The sequence below is a fragment of the Abrus precatorius genome, unplaced genomic scaffold, assembly GCF_003935025.1.
Source record: "Abrus precatorius isolate BTA unplaced genomic scaffold, Abrus_2018 Scaffold5, whole genome shotgun sequence".
In the NCBI taxonomy this organism is placed as follows: domain Eukaryota; kingdom Viridiplantae; phylum Streptophyta; class Magnoliopsida; order Fabales; family Fabaceae; genus Abrus; species Abrus precatorius.
In genome coordinates this window covers 7229932-7240954 of record NW_020874395.1, presented here as the reverse complement: position 1 = coordinate 7240954, position 11023 = coordinate 7229932, and the positions used below count along the sequence as shown (strand labels likewise).

General features: G+C 38.7%; 1 protein-coding gene across 1 annotated transcript; it reads right to left on the bottom strand.

Moving 5' to 3' along the window:
- Window positions 1–1520: 1520 nt before the first annotated feature.
- LOC113867574 (protein QUIRKY) lies at window positions 1521–4791 on the bottom strand. The gene has a single exon (XM_027502968.1). It carries the CDS (start codon window positions 4681–4683, stop codon window positions 1594–1596), a length of 3090 nt encoding a protein of 1029 aa, XP_027358769.1. The 5' UTR covers window positions 4684–4791; the 3' UTR covers window positions 1521–1593.
- Between the last annotated feature and the right edge of the window lie 6232 nt (window positions 4792–11023).

The window sequence follows — 11023 nt, the reverse complement described above, 5'->3', positions numbered from 1 at the left end:
TATACATATTATTTTTTCTACACAGATTATTTCTATTGTGGTTTTACATATTAGAATAACGTTTGTGATCCACTGGGACCCAATTATGTTCACCCTTTGAGGAGAGAAAAGTTTCTTTATAATCATGTTCATTAGCTCCCATTCAGCTAAACTTTAGCAAAGGCAAGACTTCTGTGCAATAAGCAATGACTAATGTATCATTATTATATAAATGCTCCCCAATAGTAGTGTCCGAGTCTTCCTTCTACTTGGGACAAAGTACATCATTTACTCGTTTTGCTTATTTAAAAAGAAAAAAGATCAAATCCTTGCTGCAGAATTTCAACATTACTTTACATTGGGCTCAAGGTTCCTTTCCTCTCTTTGACCAAGGAATGGTCCATTATGAAAAATGGCCACAATTCAAAATGAGCAGAGCACAAATTTGTTTAAAACTTAGTGGGGAATCCAATTTATCTTAGGTGACTCTGGTCCCTCATGATAGTCCCTTTGATTGAGTAGCTAGTTGATGATTTGGTTGGAGGATTCTCTTTTTCTTCACTCAGTTTCTATTATATGATTGGTTGTATTAGCTAATAAAGTTCTTTTATTCACTCCTTACAAGAAGCTTGTATTGCAACGGTTTGTGAGAATGCATTCCAATGTGGTATCAGTAAACATCCTTCTTTGTCCCGTGTCATGAAGGTTGAAATGAAAATAATTTCCATTACATGACAACGAAGAGGAAAGAAACACTGAAACCAAATTTTCTTTTCATTGATTTAAGGAGAAAACGAATCCTCGACATGATTAGCCTTTATATGAAGAAGTCACGGTAGATCATCAAGTGATCAAGCATGTTGTAGTAAAAATGCAGATGAGTAGAGATTCATTGTAAGGCATTAAACATTCTCCACTAGATGTTACCAATCCGGCTAGATTTTGAAATAAAGTCATCATCAGAACTTAGAATTCTTTGACACCGAAATTTGGATCCTTCAGTAGAATGCACAACTTGAAGCAAAGTTGGGAACTTATTGTACAAATTACTATGGCATACAGTTAGCAGCAGTTATCAAACTTCAGCAATTCACTTGTTTGCAAACTGAGACACAGTAAAACGATTTTCATGAAAAGCTAAAATGCAACAATGCTTCACTCTACAAGAATGCTGAGATCTTACTACAATTTATCTACTATGTCCCGTATAAATTATTGTATGGCACGAGAATATTACATGTTTATGATCTTGGTTAATCAAAAAATAACATCTGATCATATATACTATCACGTATTTATGATGTCAATTAATCAAACAATGACGCCTAACTAATATTTTAAATTAAGAAAAAGAGTTCATAAATTTTATACAATAATTTTTCATGCACTACAATTTTTTCATAGTAAAAAAAAAGTACTTTCTTTTCTGTGACACATGGCTGTTGCAATGACAATAATGTCATTTCTGCATTTCATTCAACAAAAAATAAGAAGAAAAACAATCCATATTTCATATGTATATGTGCCTTCAAAATTCTGTCTCATTACTCTACAACTTGCCACACCTTGTACCTCATTTCGATGCCATTTTAGAAAAAAAAAAGAACCAAAAATCTACATAATTCGATCTGACATTGACGGTAACCTCCTGAAGAAGTTCAACGCCGGCGACGGCAACCGGTCCCGGAAAATAGGGTGGCGGAGATAGTAGAACCCCGAAGCCATAGCCACCATTTTCGAAGGCACCAGATACAATATCAAAGCCACCACCAAACACAAAAACACAAATATTCCCGTGGCACGTGGATCCCGCCACGTCACCAACGCCTGCACGCGCTCCCCTTGCGTAGCAAAATCACCTAGAACCGTCTGCACGCGCGCCCCGAGCGTGCGCAACTTATCATACCTCGCACGCACCACCTCACTCGCTCTCGCACTCGGCACTGCATCAAACTCTTCATCCAACTCCTCCCTGTCCACCACTTCAGCAAGCGAAATCTTCGGATCGAAATGCGGAAGCGGGTCACGCGCACGGAACCTATAGTTCCACGCGCCAATAACAAAAACATAAAAAAGAAAAGTGGGAATAATCAAATCAGGAAACCACACAAGCATAACCAACAGCGCGTGCACAAGAATCGTGGCCGTTGGATTCTTCCATCCACGTGTATCCTCTATCCACCGTAGGATGTCGATCACTCCCGCGACCACGTTGATGATCCTGTACCAGTTAGCACGCACTTTTCTTATACTAAAGTTGTGAGAATCAGCGTCCAGCATGTAAAACACCACCTCCTTCCTTAGCGGCGGTTCCGATCTCGACAAGTGTGCCGCCACCGTTCTCACAGCCGTGTTCCTCAGCACTTCTTGCTGCACAACGCCTAACGGTTTTATGTGGTGCATCAACGGTAGCATTGGCTGCGAGTACACGTGGAGGAAATCTAACCGTTGAGTGGTGCGAAGGAACCTTATTGCTATCTCTATTTCCCCCATTTTTTTTAATCCCGCGTGAGTTAGCACAAGCAGAGGATACGTATTTCTGTACACTTTACCCGTTTGGAGCGTAGAAATACGGACGCGTACTTTTCCTATACGGAAATCAGGTCTTGTGGATTCGTTAGGGTTATTTTCTCTGTCTAACTCGAACATTGCCCAACTATCAAACACTCCAATGCTTAATACGGTGCAAGGATCATACACCTTCCACGTGTACTGTTCGTTCCACTTGGGCTCCAAGTTATCCGATACGGTTCGCGTACGAACCCATTTGTTACCGTATTTGGCTACGCAGTACGCGTCGGTAGAGCTTTTACCGTTTACCGTCTTCATCGGGATTAAATTCTTGCAACCAATGATGCCGAGCTCGACCGTGCCAACCGGTGTCTTCCAAAGTTGCCTTGCCGTGGGCCGGTAATCGCTGCACACGTGCGCTGCCTCGTCCATCACGTGATACCCACCGTCAAAGCACAAGCGAAGGTGCACTCTGCCTTTGTAGTTGTTCTCCTCATTGGGGTTGTCGAGGGTGAACCAACGCGACGCGACGTTCCGGTCATCCACCCTTCTCTCAATTGCGACCAGAGGTATTCTGAGCATACCCATTGTCATCGGGGCTTTGTGTTGCCGGTTTTCCAGGGTGAACACGAGGTGGTCGCTGACAGGCTCTGCTACCACGAAGAGAAAATCTTCGTTCCACGAAACGGTGCCGTTTCGAGTGACGGCCGTTTTAGACTTCAGCACCTGGAATCCAACTTGGGCTTTAACTTGAAAACAAGCTTCCTTGGACGACAACGGAATAACGTCTTGAGCTTCGAGAACAGTGGCCCGGAGGTACCACAGTTTCGGTGACTGGTAAACTTTGGCTTTTGAGTTCACATGACCGTACGTGTCACTTTTCCACGCGTCAGCAAACGATTCGTCAGCTTGCGTTCCGATCCACGTGGCAATCATGAGGTCACCGTGGAGGGCCCCACCACCTTCCAATCTGTACCACTGTGGGGCCAGAGGACTATCCGGTGGGTCCCTCACGGGAATCTCGTTCACGTCAAAACACACTCCACCAAGCAAATTACGACCGTCTACGTCAGCCACGTGGTCCCGCGGGTCCCACACGGAAACCTCAAGAATGGAGGAGGAATCCGGTGCGTCGCGGGCGAAAGCGAAGGTCTGGTTCCACTCGAACAACGTGGTCTTGCGCGCCGGCCTCGACGTGACGTGGTGGCCCGAAACCGCTATCTTCGCAACAGGGTTACCGTTAGTTGGCAAGTACCGCGCTTTCACCACGTGAACGAAGAGGTAGTGCATCTTCTCCACCAGATCAAACGAGGACCGTTCGATCAACACGCTATCACTCGACGCCTCTGAAGTAAAACTGGCCGTCGATGCAGACCTTCTGATTGGTTGAGGACCGTTGATACCACTGAACCTTATCTCCGAATTTGACCTAGACACAGAAGCCGCCTTAACGTTTAAATTCACGTCAGGCTCAACCGGTGCACGCGGTAACTGTTCTACCTGATCCGCACTTTCTAACGGTTTAGCAGGTTCGGGCTCGGGCTCAGGCTCGGGTGGCTTATCAGCCTCGGTTAGTGCCGGAGGTTCCTCTATTTCTTTTTCCGGTGGCTCTTCTTTACCTTTATCACCTTCCGGTGGCTCTTCTTTAGGTTTGTCACCTTCCGGTGGTGGTTCAGACGGTGCCTCCACTGTTGGTTCTTCTACTTTTTCATTCTCGGCCGGAGGCGCCGGTTGTTGTTCCGGCGGTGGCGGTGCTTGTGGTTCCGGTGGAACTGGCGGCGGAACCTTTTCATCAACGTAGTAGATTTTCAAACCGATCTCACCTTGGATCATGCTGAGAATGTGCTTCTTCTCCAACACGTAATATATCAAAGCCTCTTCGCCTTTCTTCACGAAATGTGTGGAACTGAGTCGGATCCGTCCCAGCGAGTTGTTTCGCCGGGTCGACCCATGACTCTTGTCGTGGTAAACGTCAAGTTCGAGCATGTCGCCGAAAATGTCAGAGGAGGCGCCCACGTTAAACGACAGCGTCTCATTCCAGACAGGGTTCAGGTCGCGAACTGCGGTTCGAGTCTTCTTCCGTTGACCGTAGAAGTCAACGACGACGTAGGGGCTGGAGGTTCCGTGGCCGTCCTTGGGGACGAGGTTGTGAGCGTCGACGACCTCAACGATGAGTTTACGAACGGTGCCCATTCTTTCAACTAGCGATGAGGGTCTCGAAACGATGCGTTTTAGTTTTTGTATTATATTATCTCATGTCCTTTGTGATTCAAACGGTTTGTTACTCCTGGATTAGGCTTTGACAGGTTGAGGGAGAAAGAAGGATGCATTCATCTTAGGGAAGCCACTTATATAAGAATATAAGCCTAACGTACAAAAGGAGGTTCTTATTTGTTATCAAACTATTCATGCACTCACATTAAATTTTCCAAGCTATGTATTATTTTAATTCTTAATTTTACAAATAAAATCATTTTAAGTTTAAATTTTACAAAATGGTATTAATTTTAATTATTTTAAATATATAAATAACAACGTGTATATATATGATGCATTTGTCTATCAAGTTTACCGCGCTATTATTAACTGATAACCAAAACTATTTGGAAAAAAAAAATTATATATAATTGGAAAGCATAGTTCATCTTTAGTTTTTTTTTTAGTGTTGTTAAATTTCATTTTAATATAATGGGTGAAAATAAAATATAGTAAATGACATATTGGTTGTATTGTTGGAATATACACGAAAGGCTGGAGTGGAAGCCAGAGGATGGGTAGGGGTAAGAAACTGGCAATAAAGAGGGTGCTTATCTTGATCTGCAAGCACCTTTAGACGTTTGAAGCTTTTGGGGTCTTTTTGTCTGTCACTCAATTTTATTATTGTTTTCTTTGCATTTCAAGTTAGAGATATAATAATAGACATGGCTTTGCTTTCTCTTTTCTATGCGTTTTTTCTTAGTAGGGAAGATTCTTTGTCAAACATAGCCTTTGCTTTTTGGCCGTCCATTGAATTAAAGGGTTCTAATAAAATGACTATGGAATGTGGCCAACAATTTTCTTCACAGAGGAATGGCTTTTGTGTCACCGACCCTAATGTTCTCGTCACTGAATACAGCTTTTGTGTAATTATTGGTAATTTTGACGAGGACATGACACTTGCTCCACCCTTTCACACATTCCTAGGGAGTTCCGATCCTTAATTCTTGATCCCATTAGTAGCAGCATTTGTGGTTCTGTTGTGTTTTCTATTTGCCATGGGTTGTAAAGGACACGCTTTCTACGTTAAGTTATATATAATTTTCGTAGTTTATTAGCACAATTTTTCTCGTTCATCATTGCTTGCTCTCCAACAACCGTGTAATCAGTTTGCTGTCAATTTTATTTTTAGAAAATCAATCCCAAAGTTAGATGAAAAGTGAAAAGCTAAGAGAAACATATATAGGTTTTGTCAAACTTGAACTCAATTTAGCAATAGATTTATTTGATAGACTTGCTTGAAAAAGAATCACGGAGGAAGAAAAACAAGAACTGTTGTGGGTTGAATAGTTAAACATCTAACCTAATTAACACCAGAGGACTTCAATCATGCTAGTTACTGAGAAGATGTCTGGGTAAGGTACTAACTTCCCCTTTATATGCAAAAGGATCAAGTTAATAATTGAACAGATTATATAAAACGAAATATAAATTACTGAGAAGAGATTATATAACTTAGATCTCTAACATAAAAAATAATTTAAATATCTAAAATCATATATAGGCTCTTTGTTTAAGATGTGAAACAAAAAAAAAATATATATATATATAAAGAAAAAAATTATTTATAGAAAATTCTTATTCGTAATGAAGATAAAAATTAGTAATTTAGCTTACACTTTATTTTTAAAAGTTAAAAAGAAAGAAAAAAGTTTAAAAGGTAAAAGAAAAGAGAAAAAAAAAAGAATTAACAAAAATAAAAAAATTAATTTAAAAGAACTTGAAAATGTGAATTTATAATAGTTTTAAAGAATTTATAATACTACAAGAAAAGTGCTTAATACAGACGAATTTTACAGATGGATTGAAATCCATCTGTAATACAGATGAATTTACAGACGGATTTGTGGATTAAATTTTTTTTTTTTCTGAAAAATTCGTCTGTATTACAGATGGATTTTAATCCGTCTGTAAAATCTGTCTGTAATTTGTCCACCTTTTGGTGCGAAACATTATAGACAGGAATTATAGATGGATTTTTTCGTCTGTAATTTGACAATAGGAGGGAATGTTATAGCGGAAAATTACAGATGGATTTTTTCATCTATAAATATGGCCGTTTTAACCGACCTTTCAAGTGGCAAATTACAGACGGAAACAGACGGAATTTTTTTGTCTGTAAGTGGAACTGACGAATTTACAGACGGAAAAATCCATCTGTAAGGTACCACCTGAAACGCACTGCTTCATTAAACTCATTCCGTCTATAATGACTGAAACCCATAAAACCGCGTCTCCGCTTCTCCTTCCTCATTTCTCAGAATTCTTTCTCTCTCTCGCTCTCCCCTCTCTCTCTCTCTAGGAGCTCAGTGTTTTGACCTTTGCGAGTGATTGGAGCAACCATTTGAAAGTTTTTTTGCATCATTGTATTCCTAGTACGATACTCTAACTTTTAATCGGTTTAGTTTTTTAATTTTTTATGTTTTTTAGAGACTTAAAATTTCTAAGATATAGTTGTAGGATTGGAGATTGTATGACTGGGGGAAGGGCGTAGAGGTCCTTCTCCGAACCTGATTATTGTGTGTTGTGGGATTGTTTGTGTTTGTGAAGTTTGTAGAATATGCATGTTGTGGAGTTACAAGGGGATGTGCTCTAGAACGGTTTAGGATTGTGATGTGTTTGTATTTGATGTATCGATTAATATATTGTTATATAATTTATTAGTTGATTTTAGGTGAAATTTTGATTTTTGTAAAAAATGGTAAACAAATGTAAGGAAATTGACATGTATTAGGGGAGATTTTGCCAAAATTTATATTAAAAATTTCTGTAATGTATTTTAGAAGGTTGATACCACATTGTATATTTGTATTAGGTTTATATAGTTCTTGAGGAAGATGTTTCTCAGAAATCGTCAGTGGATGTATGATAGGTTGCACCCAAGTCGGGGGAAAATAAAACCTGAATTCTTTGAGGGTGTAGAGGAATTTATACGCGTCTGTTGTAATTCGCAGCAATTCATCACCAGGTCGTTAGGTGTCCATGTTCTAAGTGTAAGTGTAGAAAGTTTTTGGATATTGATTCAATTAGATATGATTTGTATAAGTTTGGATTTAAACATGATTATTGGATATGGACTGAGTATGGGGAAGTAGTTAATTTGAAAAATCAAGTAGGTAATTCAAATATATTGCAATCAGGTGAGGATGTAGGTAATGTAAGTTGGGAAGAAAGCAATAGTCGTTATCAAGAAATGGTTTATGATGTTGTTGGTCATGAATTTGGAATTTTTCATGATTTTGAAGCTGAACAAGAACCTAATAGAGAGGCTGCAAAGTTTTATAATATTTTAGAAGTAGCAAACAAGCCTTTATGGGATGGGTGTGTGCATTCAGAGTTATCTTTAGCAGTAAGAATGTTAAGCATTAGTTCATTTGATCAATGGGCTACATTAATTAGTGAGCTTAGTTCCCAACCTGACTCCATCCCAAAGGACTTTTAACAAGCAAAAAAATTAGTTTCCAAACTTGGATTAAAAGAAGTCAAAATTGATTGTTGTTTGAAAGGCTGCATGCTGTATTACAAAGATGATGTTGTTTTGACTAATTGCAAATTTTGTGTAGAGCCTAGGTTTAAACCAAGAAGAGGTGGTAGAAGTGGTAAACAAAAAGATGTACTGCAAACTAGAATGCATTATTTTTCTTTGATTCCTAGGCTAAAAAGGTTGTATGCGTCTATGAGTTCAGCTCCTTACATGACGTGGAATGCTGAAAATAAAAGGAGTGATGGGATAATGACTCATCCATCTCATAGTCAGGCTTGGCAACATTTTGATGAAGTGTATCCTGAGTTTGCATCTGATCCTAGAAATGTAAGGTTAGGGTTATGTGCTGATGGGTTTGCTCCAAACAATCAATTTAATAAACCATATTCTTGTTGGCCTATTGTGGTTACACCTTTTAATCTTCCTCCTGAAATGAGCATGAAAAATCCATATTTATTCTTGACTGAAATAATTCTGGGTCCAGAAAAGCCAAAGGCTAAAATTGATGTATACCTTCAACCTTTGATTGATGAGTTGAAAGAGTTATGGTGTGAGGGTGTAGTAACTTATGACGTATCAAGGAAGCAAAATTTTATCATGAATGTAGCACTGATGTGGACGATAAATGATTTTTCTGCTTATGGAATGTTGTCTGGATGGATGACTCAAGGGAAATTAGCATGCCCAATTTGTATGGAGGATACAAAGGCATTTACTTTAAAACATGGAGGAAAAAATTCATGGTTTGATTGCCATAGGAGATTTTTAGATATGGAACATCCTTATAGGCGTCAAGCCTACAAATTTAGGAAAGCAACTGTTGAGAATGAGGACCTTCCTGCCCGTTTAAATGGTCATCAAGTATGGGATAGAGTTACACACTTGCCAAAAATAACAGAAGTAGGAAAATTCATTAGGTTTCCTGGTTATGGGATGACACATAATTGAACCAAACAAAGTATATTCTGGGAGCTCCCATATTGGAAGGATAACTTAGTTTGTCATTGTTTAGATGTGATGCATGTGGAAAAAAATGTATTTGACAATATCATGAATATTGTAATGGACACTGATCAAACTAAAGATAATGTAAAGGTAAGGCAAGATTTAGAAGAATATTATAGGCATCCTGAATTGAGGTTAGAACAACTTGCAGATTGTCGATGGTCAAAGCCAAAGGCAAGTTACACTTTGACTTTACCACAAAGACAAGATGTGTGTAAGTGGGTGAAGGACTTAAAAATGCCTAACAGTTACGCTTCAAACCTCGGTCGTTGTGTAAATGTTGAACAAGAAAGATTTTTTGGGATGAAAAGTCATGATTTCCATATATTCATGGAGTGTCTTCTACCTGCTGCATTTAGGGAACTACCAGACCATGTTTGGAAGCCATTGACTGAGTTAAGTGAGTACTTTAGGGACCTGTGTTCACCTACGCTAAGGGTTGAAGATCTATTAGTTATGGAGAAAAATATTCCTGTGATTTTGTGCAAATTAGAGAGAATACTTCCCCCTGGTTTCTTTGACTCCATGGAGCACTTGCCTATACACTTACCGTATAAAGTACGTGTTTGTGGACCAGTACAATACAGGTGGATGTATCCGTTTGAACGAGAAATTGGAAGGTTCAAAAGGACTGTGAAAAATAGAGCTCAAGTGGAAGGATCCATATGCCAGGCATATATATCAAAGGAGACATCAAATTTTTGTACATACTATTTTGAACTTCATGTTCAATCTAGGAGAACTCGAGTTGGTCGAAATGATGATGGGGAAGAAAGTAGTAATGAGCCAACTCTATCTATATTCAACCAAGCAGGTCGTGTATCTGGGAAATGCGAAGAACGATGGATCTTAGGTGATGAATCAAAGGCCGCCCACTTGCACATCTTATTAAATTGCGATGAAGTTCAACCATTCAGAACGTAGGTGACTTATGATTGCTTTAATGATTTTTTCTGATCATGGTGATTCAAATCTAATTAATGATGTTGCAATGTTTACAGATATTTTGAACAATTATGTGGTCACGAATCCCTTAATCAATTTCTATCATGGTTCAAAAGTTATGTACGTCATGACATTTCCTTAACATTTTAGTTATTCGACTTTTTAATATTATTCTGTATTCAATCAATTGACAACGATTAATGGTATGTGTAGGTGCGTGATCATAGTAATGGTATCACAGATCCTGACCTATATAACTTGTCCAAAGGTCCAAAAATAAAGCATATTGTTGGCCAATTTACTTTATTAATAGGTATAAATTCCAAACTATTGAATTATGTCAAGGGAGAAAAACAGATAATAGTGGAGTTAGTGTGAGAGGAAATTCAAGTGATGGTGACAGTGATTGGTATGGAAAACTTCATGAAATAGTTGAGCTTGAATATGCTGGTGAAACCATAAAAAGAATTGTCTTATTCAAGTGTGAATGGTTTGATCCAACACGCCCAACAGGTACACATAAACATAACCATTACAATATAATTGAGATTAACCATACCAAAAGATATAGAGGCTTTGACCCCTTCATCATTGCACAAAATGCAAGACAAGTATATTTCTTATCTTACCCTGGAAAATGTAATAAAAGTTGGAGGATTATAATTAAAACTAAACCAAGGGGTCGAATTGAAAGTGATGAAGTAGATGATGAAGATGCATATCAAATTGATGACTTAATCCCTTCACGTGTAGTAATAGACACTGTTGTCCCTCCAATTTTATCTTCTCCTTTGAATGAAATTGAAATAATTGACCCTCCTACCCAAGTTATGAGAAATAATG

Excerpts from the sequence above, each read along its gene's own strand:
- LOC113867574 (XM_027502968.1), bottom strand. The coding sequence starts at position 4,683 with ATGGGCACCGTTCGTAAACTCATCGTTGAGGTCGTCGACGCTCACAAC.